General features: G+C 45.0%; 1 protein-coding gene across 1 annotated transcript in view; it reads left to right on the top strand.

The window, feature by feature from the left end:
• Positions 1-25531, top strand: part of FAABTP (fatty acid amide binding transmembrane protein) — a 34113-nt gene that overhangs the window by 849 nt on the left and 7733 nt on the right. The window contains exons 3-6 of the mRNA XM_006121553.4: positions 7897-8010; positions 19517-19654; positions 20769-21023; positions 22639-22848. Coding sequence (XP_006121615.2) covers positions 7897-8010; positions 19517-19654; positions 20769-21023; positions 22639-22848 — 717 coding nt within the window. The remainder of the gene's footprint in view (positions 1-7896; positions 8011-19516; positions 19655-20768; positions 21024-22638; positions 22849-25531) is intronic.

Here is a 25531-nt window from a genome sequence, read left to right on the forward strand (position 1 = left end):
TTAGTAAATGGTAACATTTGAAACACTGCTGCCTGTTAACTCCAGACCTTTGAAGAATGTTTTAGTCATTAAGGGGACACTGTGGATCCTGATGCAAATTGAAAAACCAATGGCAGACTGAGCCCCGGGCATATGGTTAGAGACTTCTCTGCTTCAGTAAGGTTTGTAATGGTCTACAAATCAAAGTACAAATTGATGGTAGCCGTTAATATCTTCCAGCATAAAACCCCCATCTCAACTCCACCCACTGATTCAGTAGAGTTTAAAATATGGTTGCCCTAAATAGGCATGTCAGTGATTAACTGGTCACTCTTCTAGATTGATGCTTATCAGCTAACTAGTGGCCAGACTGAACTGGAGCAGCCCCACACACCCAACATGGGCAGGGGGCTGCCTCAGCCAGGCCAGCCTCCCACCCGCATTGGGCCCCCAGCCTGGCTGTAGCAGTCCCCCCTGCCTGCTCTGTTTATGCGATAACCAGTTAAACATAATATTTAACCGGTTAATTGATTAAATGAGACTTTACATCCCTAGCCCTGAATGACTTCTCTCCCAGACAGAAAAAAAGAAATAATTGTAGAGAAACATGGGAGGAAGGGCACAGACATAAGAAAAAATGGGGCACCCTAATAAGGGGGCACATGGGGACACACACAAGTCCTGGCATGAAGGAAGGGATCTGCTGTGAGTTTCTAAAATGGAGGCGGCAATAGGAGCTTGAGGGGGAGGAGGGGACTGAGGAATACAAGAAGTGTGTGATGAGCTCAGCTCTAGCAGCAGCAAGGTGTGCCAATCCTCTAATAAAATATATCTTGATCGTATTTTGTTACTTTTGCCGTTAAGATTTCTTCTGTCAGTATTATTTCTAGTAGACAAAATACGTGTCAGAATTATTGTAATAGGCAAGTATTAAGGAATAGTTTACATACATTTTCTGTTAGCAGTCTGGTGACTGTACATATCCCATCCATTACTCTTATTTGTAAATCACAACATGAAGATTGTTTTAACATTGCTAACTGTATAAGTATAAAGACTTTCAACACTGTTGAAGAAATTCATAAGTATTTCTTTTGGTTCTGAGTTAAGGTAGCTGCAATGTATAAAGTGAACTGCCGTGTGTTTATATTATCCTTAACCACATGTATGAACTCTGAGTAATAGTATATTTAGTAAATTTAACTGAACAGTTTTGTACGTGGGAATTTTCTTACATGTCTTTTGAGAAAATAAAAAGCCCTGTACATTTAAAACTAGTTGGCATGCACAGTACCCATGCAAGTTTGTATAGAAAAATTTGTGTTGGCTGATACTGGAAGGCAGTACGCTTTTTCTTACACATCTTAGGTATGCCCAAGGTAGCGCTCCTCTCCTATTTTTTATAGGGGCCACATCAAGATTTTGGAATGTGGTCAAGGGCCACACTCTTTCATTATATTAATGGAGGAGGTGCTGGGTCTGGGATGGAGGTTGAGTGCAGAAGGAAGCTTGGGGTAAGGGATTAGGGTGCAGGAGGGCATGTGGAGTCTGGGAGGGAGTTTGGGTAAAGGAGACAGTTATGACCTGGGGCACGGGACTGTGGTGCAGGAGGAGGTGAAGGGATTTGGGTTGTGATCTGAGGCAGGAAGGGGTTGTGACCTGGGGCAAGGGATTGGATTGCAGGGATTTAGATTGTGACCTAGGACAGGAAGAGTTTGTGACCTGAGGCTGGAGACTAGGATGCAGGAGGGGGGTACAGGGTTTGGGTTGTGATATAAGGCAGAAGGGAGTTATAACCTGGGGAAGGGGATTAAGTTGCAGGATCTGGGAGGGGTATGTGTTCAGGAGGGGGGCAGAGGGTTTGGGTTATGTGGGGTGGCAGTGGGTTGGGGGGAGTGAGGGCCTGGGGTGCCAGAGGCAGGCTCTGACCAGAAGACTTACTTGAGTGATTCCTGGCCAGAAGCCCAGCCTGGTTCTCAGGTAGCCTCCCTGCCTGCCTCGCTCCCCCCCCCCCCCCTCCCCCCCCCCCCCCAGGCTGCAGGGGCCATGGTCATCTGTGAATAAGAGCCTGCGGGGAGCCGTGCTTTGCGTGCTGTCTGTTCTTCAAACAGGAAGTCCCATTGGCCACAAACCGGCCAGTGGGATTGTGCTAGGGACAGTGCATGAAACCTTTCCCCTAACCTTCCCCAAAGCTGTAAAACACGAACAGCTGGTAGCTGCTTTTCAGAGTGGCGTGGGTGTGGGGGCAGGCAGGGAGTCTGCCTGAGACTTCCCACTGCGTTCGTGGGCCAGATCTGGTGGCTTGGCAGGCCAGATCCAGCCCTCCAGCCTTATTTTGCTCAGGCCTGGTTTAGATACACAATAAACAAATCGGCATGCGTGCAAGCTCTGAAGTATGTGTGCATCTGAATGTATTGGTGTGAGATTCATCAACCATGTACACATTTAAAGCTATTAGTAGATAATGGTTTAAAGATCTGGTACTCTTAAAATGGGAAGCAAATGAAAATCTGTATCAGAATATGTTTCAGATCACAAGGAAGTGTTCAAAAGATTTTTAAAAAATCAAAAACAGGAAAAAGATGAGGTGAGGTGCAAATGGTATGGGCAAATTTTAAGTGTAAATATTTGTAAGCTAATAGTTCTGTGTCTACAACAATAAACTATTTAAACACCAAATAAAAATTTTTGGAGATATTATTTCTTAAAATAGGAGGTAGCATATTTGAGTTTTGTTTTAATTCTGCAGCAAACCACATTGAATTTGAATGATCAAAACATTAGTCTACAGATTACAGGCAGTCCCTGGGTTACGTACAAGATAGGGACTGTAGGTTTGTTCTTAAGTTGAATCTGTATGTAAGTAGGAACTGGCATTCAGATTCAGCCGCTGCTGAAACTGATCAGTTTCAACAGCAGCTGAATCTGGAAGCCAGTTCTGACTAACATACAGATTCAACTTAAGAACCCCAGGCATCCCCAAGTCAGCTGCTGCTGAAACTGATCAGCGGCTGATTCCAGGAAGCCCGGGGCAGGGGCTTCCTGTAGTCAGCCACTGGTCAGTTTCAGCAGCGGCTGACTTGGGGACGCCTGGGTGCTGCTGGGTTGGTCCAGTAGCACCGCCGCTCCTTGGCGCTACTGGACCAACCCAGCAGCACCCAAGCTGCTTTGCCCCAGGTGTCCTGATTCAGCTTCTGGGCTGTCCGCTGCCCGCGTGTTCCGCCGCTTTGCTCCCCGTCTCCCTGGTCTGCAGACCAGGGAGACGGGGAGCAAAGCAGAGCAAAGCCAAGGAGCACGCGGGCAGCGGGCAGCGGACAGCCCAGACGCGTCTGGGCTGTCCGCTGCCCGCGTGCTCCGCCGCTTTGCTTCCTCTCCCTGGTCTGCTGGAGACCAGGGAGACGGGCCCCGTTCGTAACTGCGGATCCGACATAAGTCGGATCTGCGTGACTCGGGGACTGCCTGTACTTTTTCCCTTTCCTTTCCATCCATCAAAATGAACCCTGGTATTTATCCAGAAAAATTAATATTTTTTCCACCTATTTTCACCTGTTTTTGTTGTAATAAACACCAATGAATTCTCAGGCAAAATAAAATACAGTAAAAGCTGAAAATGAAGGATCCTAGGTATCCAGAACAATTTGTCGAATTCTAGAAAAACATCTTATTCTTTTCTCTGAAATCCAAAAACCTCATTTTTCTTCAGATTTTATCTCTTAGGCTCATTTACTTGGCTATAAGCAAATGTATATAGAGTTGATCAGATTCAAGAATATGGGGAAGGTATACAAACAACCTCTTCATTTGTATACCTTTACACATTACATTGCAACTATTAATCATTGCATCATACATTTTTGGCTGGGCTTCTTTTGCAGGACCCAGTCTCTGTGCGACATGCTTTGTCCATGTATTGTGCACTATCAGTCTCCTCTTTTTACAGCCCTAACTTATTTTGTCCATTGTTCGTAAATGGTTCAGTGGGTGTTCTCTGTCTTATTGTAGTTGGCTCATTCTGTCTTTTTAGCCTAATGACCTGTTTGCACACTAATAATTTACTTACTTCCCTAATTCTACCCTCCAAGAAATGAGGCTTCCTTCTGAGTGCTAATTACTCATGTCAAGCCAGGCCACAGCTACATCATTGAAGAATGTGCCTGCTCTATAATATCCCTGAGCCATGGGATCAGGAACCCCTGCATCTGCAGAACTTTGAGTTCCGGTGACCAAGTGCTGCTCTTTCTTGTGTTATGAGCTGATCTGAAAGGTCATGATGAAGTCTATAGTTGTGTCACAGAGGTCACAGATTCCATGATTGTAATGGACCTCTGTGACTTCTTTGGCTTCAGCTCCTGTAGCCTGAGCAGTGGCTCTGGAACAATAGCTGGGGCAAAATCAGGATCAAGTCTCAGGCTTCTGTGAATTTTTGTTTGCCAGTGACCTGGCTGTGACTTTTACTAAAAATACTTGTGAGAGTATCATAACCTTAGTCATGATTCTGTAAGGAGAATCACTCAGGCAAACTCCTATGTCCATACAGTACTTGCAGGATTGAGACCCAACATTTTAAATGCCAAGTTTTGATGTGTAAAATTTTAAACATTGCATTTGAAAAGTAATTTTTATCCATTGGCTTCATAGGTATAAAAAGAAAATTATGGTAACTAAACTACTAAAATTGCTTTTTAATTTAAACTTGGGGGTGGTGCCCCCTGCTCGCTATGCTACCAAACCCCCTGTCAGAGACCTAGTATTTCTATGGGCCCCCCAACATGGTTCCCTATTATACTTAATATAAAAATGACAGTCATAAGAAAATATGGAGGTTGCTTGTATAGTGTTGCTAATCTAGTAGCCTTATCAGAGGTGTATATCAGACAGAATATCATGGGTGCTGTAGCTAAATACTGTTAATGGATTCCGCTTCAATAAAATGCTAGTCAGAGTAGAAAATATGTATAGATTAAGGTATTCAAATTGATCACTTTTGTTAGTTAACTGGTCAGTGTTAGTCTGCCATGGGCAGTGATTTGAATATTTTGAAAAATTAGCTTAAATGTTTATGCTTTCCCATAGATACACTAATTTTGATAGTACCCCATATAGCATTTTCATGTGTGGTCTCCAGGGGTAATGTATCAGACAACATTACAGTAATTAATCTGTTAGAAAACGAAAGACTAGAAGTAATTTCTTTCTGAGAGTAGACTTCTGAGCTTTCTTAATAGCCTGTGTTATCTGAAATTAACACTGAAACAAAGAAACAGCAAAACTAAGCTATGAAATATTCTATATTACTATTTGTGCTGGGGCACAAGTAAACGTATGGCCAAAAGTTTGAGTAGTAATAATATGTGCTTAATTTGATAGTAGGTTTTAACCAGAAAAGATAAAGTGAAAGGAGCCCCAGTCAGGGCTCTTGTGCATTTCAAAGGCTCAGGCACTGCAGGGAGTTCAGGGCCAGCTAGGGAGTCGCTGCTGTCCCTGTGGAGTTTCTGCTTGTGAAGTGTACAAGAGCCACAGGGCTCTTGTATATTTCAAAGGCTTAGGTGCCAGGGAGTGCAGGGCCAGTGGGGGAGTCCCCCAATGGCCCCAGGCTCCCTTCTGCTTTTGAAATGTACAAGAGCCCCTTTGTACATTTCAAAAGCCACAGGGTCTGAGGGGCTAGAGGGGTTCCCCACTGGTCTCAAGCTACCTGCAGGGCTTCCTCTTGAAATGTACAAGATCTTCACTAGAGCTCTTGTACATTTCAAAGGCTGAGGCGCTGCAGGGAGCACATGGACAGTGGGGACTCCCCACTGGCCGCAAGCTCTCTGCGGCTTCTCAGCCTTTGAAATATACAAGAGCCCTAGTGGGGCTCTTGTACGTTTCAAAAGGAAGCCCCTCACTTCCTGTGGGGCTTCTGCTTTTGAACTGTAGCAAGAGCCTGACAGGGCTCTTGCTACAGTTCAAAGGTGGAAGCTCCTTTATAGAAAATCCCATTGACTATTTGATTAGTTAATTAATCTAAAATTAACATCCTTACCCCAGACCATCACTTACTCCAATGATGTTGAGATATTTGTCCATTTTTTCATCACTGATAGAATAATAATAACAAGTCTGCTATTCTTAGACATTAAGAAGGCCTTTGCTAAAATAGTGTGATTTATCTTACAAATATGATCAAAGATGGATTTTGAAAGCAGTATTAAGACTTGAATATATGTATTATGACTCTACACTACAGCTACTAGGAGAAAATTTGCTGTAGTACACTTCAAAGTATTTCAGCTACAAGGAGGAGCCAAACAATTGTTCTTCTGTCTCCAAAGTTTGCCCTATATATTGAATCCCGGAAAAAAATATGTTAGACTCATAGCATACCATATTAAAATTAAAATGGAACATAAAATAGTGCTGCAAGTCAGTAATGTGATGTTAATGGTTACTAATCTGTATGATCTGTATGTTTTAAATTTTAAATACAGGGGTTGATTAATGTATAATTAAACATCTGTAAGGTACGTGTGTGTATGTGATCTAAACAATTCATAGTAGTCACTACTTTCCTACCCCAACTATCTGAAACTAATTTTCCACCCATTGTTTTAAAACAGAAAAACAAGTTGTTGGATTGAGAATAAAAACTATATACTCTAGAAACTCTAATCCAACTCCCTTTATCTGGAAATGGTGAACTGGATGCAATGTGAGACATGTGCTCCATGGCTAGGGACCTTTTAGGTAAACAAAGTGGTGCGGGCCAGCTAGCAGTTTTCACTAAGTGGGCCTATTGCTCACTGTGAGAAACACTGATCTTGATTTTAATTGCTTTAACCAGTCTTCAGGATTCCTATTGGCAAAATTGTTTGTCAAAGAAATTTTTATTTAAAGTTGAAATGTTTTTCAAATGATTTGTATTTATTGCACAATGTATTATAGGTTGTACCTCTATAAACCAGAACTCTCTGGTCTGGCATCGTCCGTGGTCCAGCAGGACTATGGATGTTCCAGGATCAGAGTCCCACAGTGTGTTGCGGAGAGGGGGAGCAGGAGCCTAACATGATGAGAGGGGAGGGAGGATAAGAGCCCAGAAAGTGTTATGCAGCTAGGTTGTGGGGAAGCGGGTAGGAGACGGGAAGGCTGGCATGCAGCGTAGCTGATCATGGGCAGCTGGGAAGCCTGGTGAGGGGCAGGGTAGGGGGTGGGACCCGCAGCAGGGGTGCCAGAAATGACCTCCCCTGGTCTGGCAAAATCCCTCATTTGGGACAAGTCAGGTCCTGAGGGTGCTGGACCAGGGAGGTCCAACCTGTATAAAATATATTAAAACTTCTTCATACACTTCTAGAGAACGTATGTGAATATAAGGTACTGGAAAGAGTTCTGCATATTAGAATAACTCTGCATATAGATAATAAAAATAATATAATGAAAAAGTTTTACAGATTTTATATTTTGTGTTTACCTGAAGTTAAGAAGAAAAAGATCAGAAATGTTATGTATTTTCTCTAAAATAATAATTACATATTTCACTCTTCCAAAATGAAAATCAGGCTTCAGTTAGTTTTACATTTTACATTTTAAATTTAATTTTCACTGATAATTCCCTTTTAGGAATTTAAAAATTATGTAATTTGTCTGCAGTTTTGTTCTTTTATTTATTGGAATACTATCTCTTTATGTGGATTTATTTATGTGAATGCTAAACAAAAGGGAAAGCAACTTTATGATGGTCCATTTCATTCTGTTGCTCTAAAAGAGACTTCAAGAATTTCTCTTCTGAATTGAAAAAGGAGTGACGAAAATACAGCAGTTCTATTTGGTCAAAATTTAAATGCCTATTGTCAAAGATTTACTGTTCTGATACGTAGACCATTTTCTATCATTCAGAAAGCCATTGATGTGACACTTTATTTAATACTTATTTTAATTCTTCAGGTACTTTACGGCCTATTTCTCCATGGCGTTGGCTTTTTTCAGTTGTGGTTCCACTAATGATTGCTTCACGAGCCTTTAAGAAAAAAAGTCTGGATCACAGTGGAGCTTTAGGGGGTATGTATTTTCTGGGACTATAAAGTGAATTATAAGTTAATTATATATGTGTATATGATTATATTTATATTATATAAATTAATATGTCTGTCTTAATTTTTGCTTTTCTGTGAAGTTTTTAAAAGAACTTCCTATTCTCAATCCTATAATAATGTAAATATGTAAGTTTAAGCATACAATATCTCTCATGGCTTTATTTTGGTTTAATGTTGTATATCATTTCCACTTGTTTAAGCAAGCAGTTTTATTTATGCTACTCTTAACTACAGCTCACTGTTTATATTGCCAGTAAGACTTATTTAACTATATAAAATTATTTTAAGCTCAGTACAGTATATACATTACATCTGTTTTAGGGTACGGCTACACTGTAACACTGTTTTGAAATAACTAGGGCTATTCCGAAATAACTTAGTCTGCATCTACACAGCAAGCAGTTATTTAGAAATAGTGTCAAAATACTGTCAAGCTGGAGGACTTCTTACTCCAATTCCTGTAACCCTCATTGTATTAGGTATAAGGGAAGTTGAAGGAAGACTGCTCTATTTCGAAATAAGTGTTGTGTAGACACTCCCTATTTTGAAATAAGCTGTTTTGAAATAAGATACGCTATTGACATAGCTCAATTTGCATAGTTTATTTCGAGTTAAGCCCTGCAGTGTAGATGCACCCTTAGATGTCAAATCCACTACAATAATGGCAGTGAGGTATGAAATAACATACACCATATTAGTCTGCGGAATCTAGAGTCTTAGTGGAGAGACTTATGATTGCAATCTCTCTGCAGTCATGCATAGACAGAAAAATAGAAGGGGTATGGGGAAGTAGGCTGCAGCAAACTATTCCCTAAATCTGATCTGATTGATTCCTCAATTTACCTGATATAGACTAGGGATGTTAAAAATGTTAAAATGTATTTATTTAGGTAAATGTGTAATCATTGTCATTTTCAGTGGTTTCACATTTATACGCAGGGGCGAGGTGGCTCCTGGAGAGATACAGCTCTTCCCTCTCCCACTGCGCTGCTTCCTCTGTAAAAGCTGGCATCCTGTGCATACCGGTTCCCACCTCCCTCCACCCTGCTTTTGCCTCTTATACAGAGGCAGCAGCACAAGGGAGGCAGGGCTGCATATAACTATGCACATTAATACAGGAGGCGAAGCTCATCAGTTAACCATGTACATGTTCATATCCCTAGTACAGAACCAGACTGTTCTCTGTAGCTCCCTTTGCTGAGGATCATAGAATCATAGGACTGGAAGGGACCTCGAGAGGTCATCGAGTCCAGCCCCCCACCCTCAAGGCAGGACCAAGCTCTGTCTACACCATCCCTGACAGATGCCTATCTAACCTGTTCTTAAATATCTCCAGAGAGGGAGATTCCACCACCTCCCTTGGCAATTTATTCCAATATTTGACCACCCTGACAGTTAGGAATTTTTTCCTAATGTCCAATCTAAACCTCCCTTGCTGCACTTTAAGCCCATTACTCCTTGTCCTGTCCTCAGAAACCAAGAGGAACGAATTTTCTCCTTCCTCCTTGTGACACCCTTTTAGATATTTGAAAACCGCTATCATGTCCCCCCTTAATCTTCTTTTTTCCAAACTAAACAAGCCCAGTTCATGAAGCCTGGCTTCATAGGTCATGTTTCTCTAGACCTTTAATCATTCTTGTCGCTCTTCTCTGTACCCTTTCCAATTTCTCCACATCTTTCTTGAAATGTGGCACCCAGAACTGGACACAGTACTCCAGCTGAGGCCTAACTAGTGCAGAGTAGAGCAGCAGAATGACTTCACAAGTTTTGCTTACAACACACCTGTTGATACAACCTAGAATCATATTTGCTTTTTTTGCAACAGCGTCACACTGTTGACTCATATTCAACTTGTGGTCCACTATGACCCCTAGATCCCTTTCCGCCATGCTCCTTCCTAGACAGTCGCTTCCCATCTTGTATGTATGGAACTGATTGTTCCTTCCTAAGTGGAGCACTTTGCATATCTCTTTATTAAACCTCATCCTGTTTACCTCTGACCATTTCTCTAACTTGCTAAGGTCATTTTGAATTATGTCCCTATCCTCCAAAGAAGTTGCAACCCCACCCAGTTTGGTATCATCTGCAAACTTAATAAGCGTACTCTCTATCCCAATATCTACATCATTGATGAAGATATTGAACAGTACGGGTCCCAAAACAGACCCTTGCGGAACTCCACTTGTTATCCCTTTCCAGCAGGATTTAGCACCGTTAACAACAACTCTCTGACTACGGTTATCCAGCCAATTATGCACTCACCTAATCGTGGCCCTATCTAAGTTATATTTGCCTAGTTTATCAATAAGAATATCTTGCGAGACCGTATCAAATGCCTTACTAAAGTCTAGGTATATGACATCCACCGCTTCTCCCTTATCCACAAGGCTCGTTATCCTATCAAAGAAAGCTATCAGATTAGTTTGGCATGACTTGTTCTTCACAAACCCATGCTGGCTATTCCCTATCACTTTATTACCTTCCAAGTGTTTGCATATGATTTCCTTAATTACCTGCTCCATTATCTTCCCTGGGACAGATGTTAAACTGACCAGTCTGTAGTTTCCTGGGTTGTTCTTATTCTCCTTTTTATAGACGGGCACAATATTTGCCCTTTTCCAGTCTTCTGGAATCTCCCCTGTCTGCCATGATTTTTCAAAGATCATAGCTAAAGGCTCAGATACCTCCTCTATCAGCTCCTTGAGTATCCTGGGATGCATTTCATCAGGACCTGGTGACTTGCTGACATCTAACTTTCCTAAGTGATTTTTAACTTGTTCTTTGTGTATCCTATCTTCTAAACTTACCCTCTCTCTGCTTGTATTCACTACGTTAGGCACACCTCCAGACTTCTCGGTGAAGACCGAAACAAAGAAGTCATTGAGCATCTCCGCCATTTCCAAGTTTCCTGTTACTGCTTCTCCCTCCTCACTGAGCAGTGGGCCTACCCTGTCGTTGGTCTTCCTCTTGCTTTTAATGTATTTATAAAAGGTCTTCTTGTTTCCCTTTATGCCTGTAGCTAGTTTGATCTCATTTTGTGCCTTTGCCTTTCTAATCTTGCCCCTGCATTCCCGTGTTGCTTGCCTATATTCATCCTTTGTTATTTGTCCTAGTTTCCATTTTTTATATGACTCCTTTTTATTTTGAGATCATGCAAGATCTCCTTGTTAAGCCAAGCTGGTCTTTTGCCATATTTTCTATCTTTCCTACACAGCGGAATTGTTTGCTTTTGGGCCCTTAACAACGTCCCTTTGAAATACTTCCAACTCTCCTCAGTTGTTTTTCCCTTCAGTCTTGCTTCCCATGGGACCTTACCTACAAGTTCTCTGAGCTTATCAAAATCTGCCTTCCTGAAATCCATTACCTCAATTGTGCTGGTCTCCCTTCTACCTTTCCTTAAGATCATGAACTCTGTTATTTCATGATCACTGTCCCCCATACTGTCTTCCACTTTCAAGTTCTCAACTAGTTCCTCCCTATTTGTTAAAACCAAATCCAGAACAGCTTCTCCTCTGGTAGCTTTTTCAACCTTCTGAAACAGAAAGTTGTCTCCAATGCAGTCCAGAAACTTATTGGATAGCCTGTGCCCCCACTGTATTAGTTTCCCAACATATGTCTGGATAGTTGAAGTCCCCCATCACCACCAAATCTTGTGCTTTGGATAGTTTTGTTAATTGTTTAAAAAAGGCCTCATCTACCTCTTCCACCTGGCTAGGTGGCCTGTAGTAGACTCCTAGCATGACATCACCCTCATTTTTACACCTTTTAGCTTAACCCAGAGACTCTCTACACAGCTATCTCCTACGTTCATCTCCACTTCAGTCCAAGTGTGTACATTTTTAATATACAAGGCAACCCCTCCTCCCTTTTTTCCCTGTCTGTCCTTCCTGAGCAAGCTGTACCCTTCCATACCAACATTCCAATCATGCGTCCCATCCCACCAGGTTTCTGTAATACCAGTGATATCATAGTTGTATTTATTTGTTAGCATTTCCAGTTCTTCCTGCTTATTACCCATACTTCTCGCATTTGTATATAGGCATGTAAGATACTGATTTGATCTTGCCTCCCTGTTGTGCCCTGACCCTCCTTTCTCCTTGCCATTATAGGCCGTAGTCCCCCCGATTTCCAACCCATCTCCCAGTCCCGCACATTCAGCATTTACCTGTGGGCTTTGCTCACCTGTCCCCGTCGAACCTAGTTTAAAGCCCTCCTCACAAGGTTAGCCAGTCTGTGTCCAAACAAGGCCTTCCCGCTCCTGGAAAGGTGAACTCCATCTCTGCCAAGCAGTCCTTCCTGGAAGAGCACCCCGTGGTCAAGGAAGCCAAAGCTCTCCTGGCGACACCATCTTCACAACCAGGCATTCACCTCCAGGATGCACCTCTCTCTACCCGGGCCCCTACCTTTGACAGGAAGGATCGAAGAGAATACCACCTGCGCCCCAAACTCCCTCACCTGTACTCCCAAAGCTCTGTAGTCACGCTTGATCCGCTCAGTGTCGCACCTGGCAGCATTACATGTGCCCACATGGATGAGTAGCATGGGGTAGTAGTCAGAGGGCCGGATAATCCTCGACAGTGCTTCTGTAACATCTCGGATACGGGCCCCTGGCAGACAGCATACCTCTTGAGATGAACTGTCAGGGCGACAGATGCGCGCCTCCGTTCCCCTCAGAAGAGAGTCTCCAACCACCACTACCCTACATTTCTTCCTTGCAGTGGTGGCAGGAGACTGCTCAACCTTGGTGGTGCAAGGCCTGGTCTCCTCCACTGTGGGGGGTGACTCCTTGTCTCCTGCAGAAAATATAGTGTAACGGTTATGTAACAACACAGTGGGAGGGTTAGGAGCAGGGGTGGAACACTGCCTGCTGCCACAAGTAACCAGCTGCCAGTGCTCACCCTGCACCACCACCTCCTCCATAAGTGGCGGGTCAGCAGTCCCACATCCTAGGACAGTGACCTCAGTGAACTCCACAGGAATACTGTCCAGAAATTCCTTATGGCCTCGAATGCTCCTCAGCCTGGCCACCTCCTCCTGTAGCTCTCCCACCTGCTGCCTGAGAGATTCCACCAGCAGGCACCTTTCACAGGCTGTGTCCAGACTCAGGGTTTTTTTCGGGAAAAGTAGCCTTTTTCCGAAAAATCTTCCCCTGCGTCCAGACTCAAGCCGTGTTCTTTCGAAATTAAATCCCGTTCTTTCGATGGCGGTAAACCTCATTTCACGAGGAAGAACGCCTTCTTTCGAAAGTTCCTCTTTCGAAAGAAGGCGTTCTTCAATGTAAATAGGGCTTCTTCGAAAGAGAGCATCCAGACTCACTGGATGCTTTCTTTCGAAAAAACAAGCCGCTTTTTTGAAAGTTCAACTTGCAGTCTAGACATAGCCACAATGGTTGTCTCCCCCAGCCTGGATATCAGTCAGTGGGAATTGCAAGCCACAAATACTGCAACACCACACCAGGACCTGGGTAGAGGCATCCATGCTCAGGTTCTCTGTCTGGATACAGGCACAGGTGGAGGAGACAGGAGAAGTACTGGCACAAGCGCTTCTGGTCTTCATCACCATCAGTCACTCCCTCTGCTCAACTCCCTCTTCAACTTCCCTGTCTGCAGTGCTTCTTTCTTGCCTTCCAAAAATAAGCTTCCTCTGTAAATTAAACAAATGATCTGTTCAAGACTGCTTTTCTTAACTAGATGTAGAAACACCAAGATACAGTAGAGTAGCGTTACCAAACTCTGATACCAGCTGCTTTATAGTTGCGGTGCTAATTCATTTCATGAGGCACAGGGCAGAAAGAAGGATCAGTATTGGGGAGAAAGGTAAAAGAGCAGGACACCAAATCTTCCTCTCATTCATCACTCGCTGCAAATATGATCCTTCATTTGGGAGGTACTCCGCCTAAGGCGTGATATTGTGGGTGACACACAGGTACCATAGATGCAGGGCCTCCTTGCATAGGGGTGGCGAACGCACCTCCCCACCCTGCTTGTTGAGGTAGAAAACCGCTGCAGTGTTGTCCATACGTACCAGGATGGAGCGGTGGGAGAGCCTCGGCAGGAATGCTTCGCAGGCCCTCCTCACTGCCCGCAGTTCCCGGACGTTGATGTGCAGGGACCGTTTGGAAGGGGACCAGAGGCCCTGAGTTCTGTGGCACCCGAGGTGTGCACCCCATCCCAGGTCGGACGCATCGGTGACCAGCGTCAGCGAGGGGGGAGGGGCGTTGAAGGGAACCCTACTGCGCACCACGGATTTCTGGGTCCACCAGAGTAGGGAGTCCAGAATGTCTGGGGGCACTGATACTATGGAGTCCCATAGACCCTTGGTCTGGCAGAAGGCCTTCGCCAACCACGCCTGCAGAGGTCTCATCCTTATCCTGGCATGTCGCACCGTGTAAGTGCATGCCGCCATATGGCCCAGGAACCTGGAGCAGACCCGAGGAGTCGTGATGGGGGACCGGGTTAGTCCTGAAATCAGCTCCACTATGGAGAGGAACCTGCTGTGGGGCAGGAACGCTCTTGCCACCTTTGCATCGAGGAGGGCTCCCACAAACTCTATGCTCTGGGAGGGGGTCAGGGATGACTTCTTGACATTTATCATGAGCCCTAACCTTAGGAAGAGAGCTCTTATGAGTGATACGTGAGCTTCCACCCGCTCGTACGAGCGACCTCGGATTAACCAATCGTCGAGGTACGGGAACACATGTACCCCTCGATTGCGCAGAAAAGCGGCAACCACAGCCATACGTTTTGTGAATACCCTTGGTGCAGTAAACCGGAGGAACCTCTTGTGACCGGGCCTGATAGCCACATGGAAGTAGGCGTCCTTTAGATCGAGAGTCGCGTACCAGTCGCCCATTTGTAGCACTGGGATGACTGAGGCTAAAGTCACCATTCTGAACTTGTGTTTTACCACCACCTTGTTTAAGTATCGAAGGTCCAGGATAAGATGACCCCCCCCCCCTTTTGGTTTTGGGACGACAAAATAACGGGAGTAGAACCCCTTACCCCGCAGATGCGGGGGAACCCTTTCTATTGCTCCTTTTTCGAGGAGTGCCCCCACTTCCTGAAATAGGATGTGTTCGTGAGGGGTGTCCCTTATTAGGGACAAGGTAGGGGGTTTTGAAGGCGGTGGGCCCAGGAACGGGATAGAATAGCCCGTATGTATAATGTTCAGGACCCAGGCATCTGATGTTATTCGGGCCCGTGCCTGGGCAAAACAGGAAAGCCGGGCCCCAAACAGAGGGACGGGGTGGCAGACTGGTACGGGACTCTTGAACACCTCATCAAAATTGAGGCTTGCCCTGATTGGAAGGGCCGTGGGAACCTGCCCGCTGGGAATCTGACCTGGGGCAACGACGTCTACCCCTAGGCTCTGGAGAGTGCGCAGCTGCCCCGGAACCTCCACCAGAGGCCCGAGAGCGGCGCCTCCAGAAATCCCCACAGGGGGCCTGCGGCTGCGCTCTACCCTGCTGCCTGTACGGCAGTTGTCGCCGCTGCGTGGCTGGCGTATGTATGCCTAAGGACTTCAAAGTTGACGTAGTGTCCTTTAGGGTATGGAGCCTGGAGTCTGTGTGCTCCGAGAACAGGGCCTTCCCTTCAAAGGGCAAGTCCTCTATGGTGTGCTGCATGTCCGAGGGAATCCCCAAGACGTGGAACCACGCTCCACGGCGCATAATGACACCCGTCGCCATGGTGCGGGCTGCCGAGTCCACGGTGTCCAAAGCCACTTGGAGGGCAGTTCGACTTTACCCTCGGAAGTCGTAGCTGCAAACTCCTGGCGGTCCTCCATCGGGAGTCAGTCTCTAAATTTTTCGACCGCCTGCCAGGTGTTGAAAGCGTACCTGCTCAGCATCGCCTGTTGGCTAGTGATACGGAGCTGCAGAGCACCCATAGCGTAGACCTCGCGGCCCAACAGGTCCAGCTTCTTGGGCTCCCTTGCCTTCGGCGAAGGCCCGGGCTGGGGAAGCCTTTCTTTTTGGGCCACGGCCTGAACGACTAATGATCCTGGGATGGGCTGGGAGTAAAGAAATTTGTGACCCGACTGCGGGACGAAATAACGCCTTTCTACCCCTTTTTGGGTAGGAGTCAGAGTTGCTGGCGTTTGCCACAGGGCATTAGTAATTTTTGAAACAGTTTTATTGAGTGGTAGAGCGAAGCACGCAGGGGTGTCCTCAGTGAGGATGTCTACCATTGGATCGGCATCCTCAATTATGGGCTCAACCGGGACAGCCAGGTTGGAAGCCATGTGCCGCAGGAGGTCCTGATGTGCTCTGGCATCCATTGATGGTAGCCCGGGCCCTGGGTCTGCCAGTGCCTCATCGGGGGAGGATGACGACGACAACTCCTGGATCAACGGGAGCGGTCATGACCAACTGCGGAGCCGGTTGGACATTCTGAGCTTCCGGAGGGCCTGTCTCCGATACCGGTGGCTGCGGTGCTGCAGGATCCTGTTGCGGCACTCGAAGGGGAGAGGTGGGCGTTCTAGACAGGGACACAGAGGGGCAGGAACGGTGCCCTGAAGCCTCCGACCCCATAAATGGTGGTGGTTGTCCCTGCCACTGATGATAGGCCCAGGGGGTCCAAAAGGGCCACTGCGGATGAGGGGGCCACATCTGCTGGTTGTGGTGCCTCCGGTGCCTGGATCTGGACCTGTGGGTCGAGGAAGCTCCTGAAGACCCTGACCGCACCGACACCGCGTCCGAATCCGAAGAGTAATCGGATTCAGGCCAAGGGGGAGCCAATGAGGAGTGCGGTGCAAACTTGGCCATCGACTCCGGTTTCTCCGCGTGGGCGCAGTGAGGACGTGCCGTCTGAGGTACTGGGGGACCCATGTCCGGTGCCGTAAGGGCTGCTGATGACTGCAGCACCGGGGGACCGAGACCCGGTGCGGCGAACTCCACTGAAGCAGACAACTGTGGCACCGGGGTGCCCAGGCCCGGGGCCAGCTGCCCCGTCAGAAGCTGCGGCACCGGGGTACCCAAGCCCGGTGCCGTTTGCGACGTCATTTGCAGCACCGAGGTGCTCAGGCTAGGTGCCGGCTGCACCGTTTGTGGCATTGGGGTGCCAAGGCCCGGTGCCGGCTGCGTCGCCAGTAACTGTGGCACCGAGGTGCTCAGGCTCGGTGTCGGTTGCGATGCCTGGAGTTGCGGCACCGGGGTTCCTAGGCCCGGCGCCAGGTGCAGCTGCGGCACCGGGGTGCCGAGGCCCGGTGCTGGTTGCGCCAACTGAAGCTGCGGCACCGGGGTGCTCAGGCCCGGTGTCAATAGAGTGGCTAGCAGCTGCGGCGCCGGGGTACTTAGGCCTGGTGCCGATTACGTGGCCAGCAGGTCTGGCACCGAGGTGCTCAGGCTCGATGCCGACTGAGTCGTGCCCAACAGGAACGGTACCGGGGTGCCCAGGCCCGGTATCGGGGTAGACCACTGGGTCGATGCCGGTGCCAATGACGGCACGGAGACGGACGCCGACTCCTGGTAGGCCACATGGCCGTGGGGGTATGGCACCGGTACAGCCATGTGGGGCTCTGGCAACTTGGAGAGCAATGACCTGCCATGGCTCGAAGCTCCCTGAGAATGACGATTCGGCGTTGTGAAGAGTGCCGTAGTAGTAGCGGGAGCCGACCCCACCGGGGTTGGTCCCGACGCATAAGCCACTGTAGCATGCCGACCCTGGCCATGCATGGGCAATGGCGGTGCCCTCCGAGCTTGCACCGTGGGCGACCTCGACCCGTCCGAGTCAACCGACGATGGCGGGGAGGTCGTAAGTCTTATTAGGTCCTGCGCCGCTTCAAAGGTGTCCGGCGTAGACGGGCGATGAGAGGGCAGGCGACCAGGGCTCACTAGACCCCCTCGGTGCCGACGGTGCACCGGAGGGGAAACATGTACCGGTGAACTGCTGGTGTGGTGTCCAGCCGACATGGGCTTCTTAGACGGAGACCTGCCCCGGGACTTCTTCACCCTCTTAGGTGGTGGAGAGTGAGACCGGTGCCGGGATCTTGACATCGGTGCCGGTGTGCGGCCTCGCGCGTGGAGGCTGGTGCGCTGTGCACCGCAGGATGGTCCGGCGGTGCCGGTTGAAGCGCCGTCTCCATGAGGAGAAGCTTCAAGCGGGAAACTCTTTCTTTCCTCATACAAGGCTTGAAAGACTTGCAGATTTTGCAGGCGATTGCCAAATGAGCCTCACCCAGACACTTAAGACAACTGTTGTGTGGGTCGCCCCTGGGCATAAACTTCCCGCAGTCAGCCCACGTCTTGAAGCCTTGCGGCCCTGGCATTCCTTACCCCCAAGGGGGGAAGGAACAAAAAACAACAAACCTAACTATCTAACTACACAACTATTTACAATGTGAGAAACGGGAACCATTAACTATCTAAGCCTAACAGCTATAGAGAGAGAGAGAGATGCTCCAACGACCAGCACGGCGGTAAGAAGGAACTGAGATGGGGCAGCGCCGGCAAGGGTACTTATGCCCTGCCATGGCGGTGCCACTCCAGGGGGCACCCCGCTGTTGCTACGGGTACTGCTAGGGAAAACGCTCCGGAAGACATGGTGCACGCGGCGCGCACACCTACTTCGAATGGACATGAGCAACCACTCGAAGAAGAAGAGTAGCTCACTTATCTAGAAAAACAGGCCATCAGGCTAAGCTTCTGTACTCTAGTGACATTGAGCTACTTGAGCCTCAATGTTTGCTTTTACTAGCACTCTGGGGCTTCTGATGAGCAGTTGTGTATGTAGGGGAAATCAGAAGTACCCAGTGAGCAGGAGAAAAGTAAAAAAACTAACATGTGAAAAAGCAACAGTTTAAAAATGGGCAAAGAGAAGGACAGAGAAAAGGAAATAGAATAGACAGAAGGAAAAAAAGTGAAAAAATGAACAGAAAAAAAAAGAGATGGTAGCAACTGTCAGGACATGATATGAATAGATAGAGGAGGAATGCCCAACCTGTTAGATGAGGTGACTCAATTTAAAAAAAAAAACGCCCAGTCCATAAAAAATGTGTTTAAAGTTAGCATTTAAAAAGAGTGACTGGAAACATAACAATAGCTTTTTCTGCTTTCTGACCAAAACCAATACAATATTTCAGCCAGGGTATATCCCTTAGATGTCATTTGGCCTCTTAGCTTAATTTTCTTTGGTTCTTGCATAGATGACTAATACTGTTTCCTGGCAATATCATATGACTATATGCTGTCCAAAATACTTAGTGGAAAATTAAGGAATGTTAAAGGAAAACATCAAAGCAAAGAAGGCCAATTTATTTTTCAGTTAAAATGGTTGGCTCTTAAAATTGTGCATACACTTTTCAGGTTCTACTGAAATGATCTTGCTAATCGCCCTGTCATTTTATTGTAGATTTATCATGAAGAAGTAATTGAGCATTTTTAAGATTTCACAATAATTTGTTAATTGTTTTGAGCAGATGATTGCATGAACTAACTTAATTTTTTGTTTCTCTCCCTTCTCTCCCCTTTTCAGGATTAGTGGTTGGGTTTATCCTATCAGTTGCAAATTTCAGCTTCTTCACTGCCCTGCTCATGTTTTTTCTTACTTCTTCAAAACTTACTAAATGGAAAGAAGATGTAAAGAAGCAGATAGATTCAGAATTCAAAGAAGGTAAACACTAAGAACTATTCTAAGAGACAACCTGTAAAGAAGATACTGTATTTTGCCTGGTACTTGAAAGTTAGAGATGTTACAGTTAGAGATGTCAGCCTTTCCAGGCTACTCTACCCATTTCATTAGTCTGATTTGTCTTGTACACCCCCAAGTTTCACTTATAAACTACTTGCTTACAAAATCAGGCATAAAAATCAAAGTGCCACAGTACGCTATTACTGAAAACATGCTTACTGCCTCATTTCGACTACATGAAGTAAATCAATTGGAATATAAATACTATACTTGCATTTCAGTATATAGAGAGGTATAAAGTAATAGTTTGTATGAAAATTTAATTTGGACTTATTTCGCTAGGTCTTTGTATGTAGCTTGTTGTAAAACTTGGCAAATATCTATATCCAGGGGTACATGCACAGACAGGGTATGTCTAGACTGCACCTCTCTGTTGGCAGAGGGATGCAGATTAGGCAAATCGACATTGCAAATGAGGCAGGGATTTAAATATCCCACACCTAATTTGCATAAAAATGGCCACCACGTTTTGCCGACTCAGCACTTTGTTGGCAAAAAGCGGCAGTCTAGAGGGGGATCTGTCGAGGAAAAAAAGCCTTTTTCGACAGATCCCTTATGCGTCTAGCAAGGAGGTTTACGGGATCTGTCGAAAAAGGCTTTCTTTCTCAACCGATCCCCCTCTAGACTGCCGCTTTTTGCCGACAAGGTGCTGAGTTGGCAAAACGCAGTGACCATTTTTATGCAAATTAACATGGGATATTTAAATCCCTGCCTCATTTGCAATGTCGACCTGCCTAATCTGCATCCCTCTGCCAACAGAGATGCAGTCTAGACATACGCACAGAATAGAGAATACCAAGTGAAGCATTCTTATCCTTTTATCCCCATCCTGGACTACAAGCAAGGTGCTAGCTAGTGAATCATTTAATAGTAATAAACTAAAAATAGTGATTGTAGCTTAGATATTCATGTTGGTTTTTAGGCTGTGTGTATTTTGGGGGGATTTGCGCTTTATTTGCTTTTGGTACTATATGATGTGACTGTCAGGTCTCTCTGTTACAGATGAAAATACTCAAATGTTTTTGTTTTAATGCAGGTGGGCAGAGGAATTGGGTGCAAGTATTCTGTAATGGTGGTGTCCCTACAGAGCTAGCTCTTCTGTATATGATAGAAAATGGACCAGGTGAAATTCCAATAGATTTTTCCAAGCAGTACACTGCATCGTGGATGTGTTTATCCCTTTTGGGAGCTCTGGCCTGCTCTGCTGGTGATACCTGGTCTTCAGAGATTGGCAGTGTCTGGAGTAAAAGTGAGCCAAGGTTAATAACAACCTGGGAAAAGGTGCCAATAGGTAAGACCTTGCTGATTTGCACATTGGTGTCTTTAATGCATCATTTTCTTCTGGGACCCTTAACACATAATATGAAGTTTTGTGTAGTAAAATATGTATTTTGACATAGTATTTACTACATTCTGTTTGTCACTGGCAGTAATCATTTTCAAAAAAGATTGGATTGAGAGAGAGCTAAGCAGATAATTGGGGATGGGGGAAGGGAAGTTGTTTTTTGTTTTTGTTTTGTTTTGTTTTTTGTTTCGTTTCTACACGCAGGGTCAAAAAAATTCCAAAAATAACTTGGTTTGGTTTGGTTGAAAGGGAAACTGTTACATTCCCCCCCCCCCCCCCCCCCCCCAAAAAAAAGACATTTCATTTTGGGTTCAACAAAACATTTTGTTCTGAAACAATTTTGTTTGTTTGTTGTTTTTCATTTTTAGGTGATTTTAGCCCTTTTTGTTTAAAAAATCTAAATTATAAAATGGTCAAATGGTCAAAACTAAATGTTTTGTTTTGAAATAGGCACAATAAATTGTCTTGATGATTTAAAAAAAGAATACCAGCTTTCTTATCCAAAACTAATAATCTAATTTGACCTGATTTTTTTAATAGTTTTGGTGACATGAAAATGCATTGAATACTCTCAAATGTATTTTTCTGGAAAAAAAATTCAAATAGCTGCAGTTAGACAGCTTCCTGTGAGATAAAACCCATCTTAAAAAATTGAGACTGCTTTTTTTTTTAAATACCATTAATGTGGTAATTTTCAAGTAGATGTAATTTAAAGGATAGTAACTGTCATCTGACTTGTTTTAACAAAAGGAAATGGAAACGCTTTTTTAAAATTAAGCTAGATAAGGTTTCTAATCATTAGCAGGATGTATGTCTTAAATATAGATTACAAAAATACATTTTTAAACCAAATAGTCATTTCATTTCCTGCTTGGCTGTCTTACCAAGACTGGCATTCATATTCCCTATGTCCTGTAACATGACATTGCTAATTTCTTTAAGCAATGCAGTTTCCTTGAAGCAAAAAACTCTAGATTCCTACATTTGAGAGTTAGTGATTGTTGACTTCTAAATCTTGTGAGAATAATAGTTTGCCTCAAGTATTTTTTCACCATCAGAGCTCCTTTTGAATAAATTGTTAAACATATTGCTTTTTTAGATAATTTCTTTTAAGTATCTTTTTGGCAAAACATGTCTTGGTGAACTACTTCTGAAAGTTTGAATGGTAGACGCTTTGACTGAATAGTTATATGTGTACAGGTTGGAAGGATATCTTTATCTTCCTCCCTCTCTACCCCTAAACTGAAACTTTTTTCTTTCCAGTTTTGCTTAATATTAGTTTAACTTATTGTTTGTGAAATTTTCTGGCTTAATAGCCATGGAGACTTGAAGTCATCCAATTATTGAAGTGATAGTTCTTTGGCAGCAACTTTGCAGATTCAGCATCAGTTTAGACAAGGTTTTGGCCATGACTAGAAATTTTAGGGAAACAAAGGCTAGTGTAATAAAGCCTCTGGGATTGAGAGAGTAGTTCTGTCTTCACACTCAAGTACACCAGTAAAGCCAATTAATACATCTTCTGAAATGGTTTATAATGCCACTCTGTTTCTGTTTCTTTTAGGTACTCATGGAGGTGTTACATTAGTGGGCCTAATTTCAAGTCTCATTGGTGGCATGTTAGTAGGTGTGGCTTACTTTATCACTCAACTTGTTTTTGTGAGTGATCTGGATATATCTGCTCCTCAGTGGCCAATTGTTGTGTTTGGTGCAATGGCTGGTTTACTGGGATCGATTATTGACTCCTATTTAGGAGCTACAATGCAATACACTGGTAAGACATTTTCTGCATATTTTTCTGATTAGCTTAAAAGCTCCCTTTTAACTTCAGAAAGGCCTGGGAAGAAGATTTTGAAAATGGGGCAAGAATGGAGGAATTACCACAGTGGTTAAAGGAAGGTAAGTGGAATGATGGAGCTCAGAAAGAAGATGGTAGTAAAGGAAATTCATCTTCATCCTTATCCTCTTCCATCTTCGTTCTTCTCCTTGCTTTTAGATTTTGGCATTTTAAAAATCTCTGAGTCCGCTGTCCTTTTTGTATCATTAAAATGGATGTAAAGTGGTATGATCGGAGAAAAACATTTTTTTTTTCATCTGGTCTTGCTTGACTATGTCAGATCATAGCATTGCACTCTGGCTTTCTGTACTTTTTTTTTCATGCATGCTCCACCGAATTAGTCAAACCGAAGCATGTGTAATACTGTTTGACAATATTTTACTTTTACTTTCTATTATTCTAGGACAAATATAATAAAGTTAGGGTTGGATTGTCATGCCTTACTCACATGGGTTAATACCTTATTTTGGAAATAGTCACATTGATTTGAGTGGGATTAATCATATAGTCACTAACTACTTGTAATTAAGGGTGACAGAATTTGGCCTTGTGTATGGCACATTGGGTTTTTATTGTGACTCTTTCTAAAGGAGTTTATGTGGGAAGTAGAAAGTCTTTCTCTGTTCCAGGGAAACTTTGGTGTAGGTTTGGTGAGTTGTCTAGAAAATGGACACAAGGTCTGGCTTTTTATAGTAAGTTTTAAGTAAAAGTTAAGCTACCTCAGTGTGAACTTAGTGCCTCTCTAGTCACATTCAGTTACCACTGAATTCTGGTTTTGGTCTAAGTTTATTAAGTGATTGGGAGGCAGCAATGTTGCCACCTATTTGGTTTCCAAATAGCTTTTCCTAAAAATTATTTTTGGTGTGTTTTGCAGGCATCTCTTTACAATAAAACAGAAGTTCAAGATGAATATTTTTATTTTTTAACATACAGGCATTAAGAGAGCCTCAAAGCGAAATACTGGCATATATTATATTGGCCTACTCCGAGGTGTTTCTTCCTTCTCCCCTTCCCTTCCTTCTTCCCTGCCCCCACATACTTCATATGTCAGTTTTCTAGAAATGGGCATTTCTCCTGGTACACACAACAATGGAGTGGCAGGGAGAGCCCACTGGTAGCTAAAGAAAGACAATGTTAAAACACCACTAATAAAAAGGTAGAGTGGCGAGGCTGGTGGAGGGAAAGCCAATACAACTAAATCAGGAGTCAGCAACCTGTGGCACGTGAGCTGATTTTCAGTTGCACGTGAGGTCCGCAACGGGAGCTCAGGCCCAACCCCTCCAGAGCCTGTGCAGGTGCGAGGCTTGGAACACCAGCTCTGGCTTCCAGGAGCACAGAAGGAGGGAGGTGAAGAAAGCCCCAACTCGCATCTGTTCCAGGTGTCCCTGAGAGCCACCCCAGCTCCCCACCCGCCTGCACCAGGCAGCATAGGGAACCCCGTGAAGAGTCGTGACTGCTCCCCCTCGCCCCATGGGATTAAGCCCCTGCTCCCACATGAGCACCACTGCTGCTCTGCCCACCCCAGCCCCACTGGCATGAGGGCAGAACTGGGCTGGAGGTGGGGCATGAGGTGGAGTGGAGCTGTGACTGGAGTCAAAATTGGGCCGGGCCAGGAGCAGAGCTGCATTTGGGGCTAAAGCGGGACTAGGTGGTGCTCACTCTGTTTTCCCCATGGGGCTGGCCCAGGCCCTTCTACATGTCCTCCCAAATGTTCTTCCACTGATCAAAGGGCATGTCTACACTACAAAATTAAGTCAATTTTTTTTTGAGCATCCAAATTAACAAATGCATGTCCCCACTAGGTGGCTGTGGTTAACAAAGCATAATCTTCACTGCCAGGGGTTACATGGACTCAAGAAGTGATACACTGTGCTCTGTCTCATAGTCCCAACAGCAGATTGGAATTCTGGGACCCAGTGTCCCATGGAATTAAAACATTGTTGTGGGTCATTATGGTGGGTGCATGTTGTCAGCCTCCCATGTCTGTGGCTCAGAACCAGCCTTATGCTGTGGTATGCTTTTCTAAGCTCCTTTATTTTCACACAGCATTGCTGTGTGTCTGGTGTAGCCTGTATCCACCAAACTTTGGACAATTTTGGCATTGATAATAGTATTTATTTTTGCTGGTCAGAGCTCTGTCTGCACAGATTCTCCTCCTCCCTCCACCCAGCAAACAAATGAACTGTCTCCTGAACACTCCATGATGGAGGCTGTGTGACCCTGGGCATGTATACTCAGCTGTGCTAATGAACTCTCCATACTGCTCCAATGGGAAAGGAACATGCAAAAGTTTCCAGGGCTTTTCCTGCTCACCTGACTCATGATTATTAGAGTTCAATCAGCCTCTGGAAGCCAGTAACTCTAAATTACAATACACAGTGTTTTCACTGTTCTTAGTTTGAAGCATGAATATTGCCTTAGGCTTTACTCCACTTGTTCAGGTGGAGTACAAGGGTCAATTTTGAAAGACCCTCTAGGTTGGACGGGAAGGACTGGCAGTGTAGATATACCACTGCAAATACAACCTAACACTGAATACGTTGAGCTAAGCTTATAGTGTTGACTAGCCCTAAGAGGAGTAGACTTGCCATTTTGTTTATAGTGTTTATCACTGAAAAGT

Source organism: Pelodiscus sinensis, chromosome 1 (assembly GCF_052426305.1).
Source record: "Pelodiscus sinensis isolate ZL-2025 chromosome 1, ASM5242630v1, whole genome shotgun sequence".
Classification (NCBI taxonomy): Eukaryota; Metazoa; Chordata; order Testudines; family Trionychidae; genus Pelodiscus; species Pelodiscus sinensis.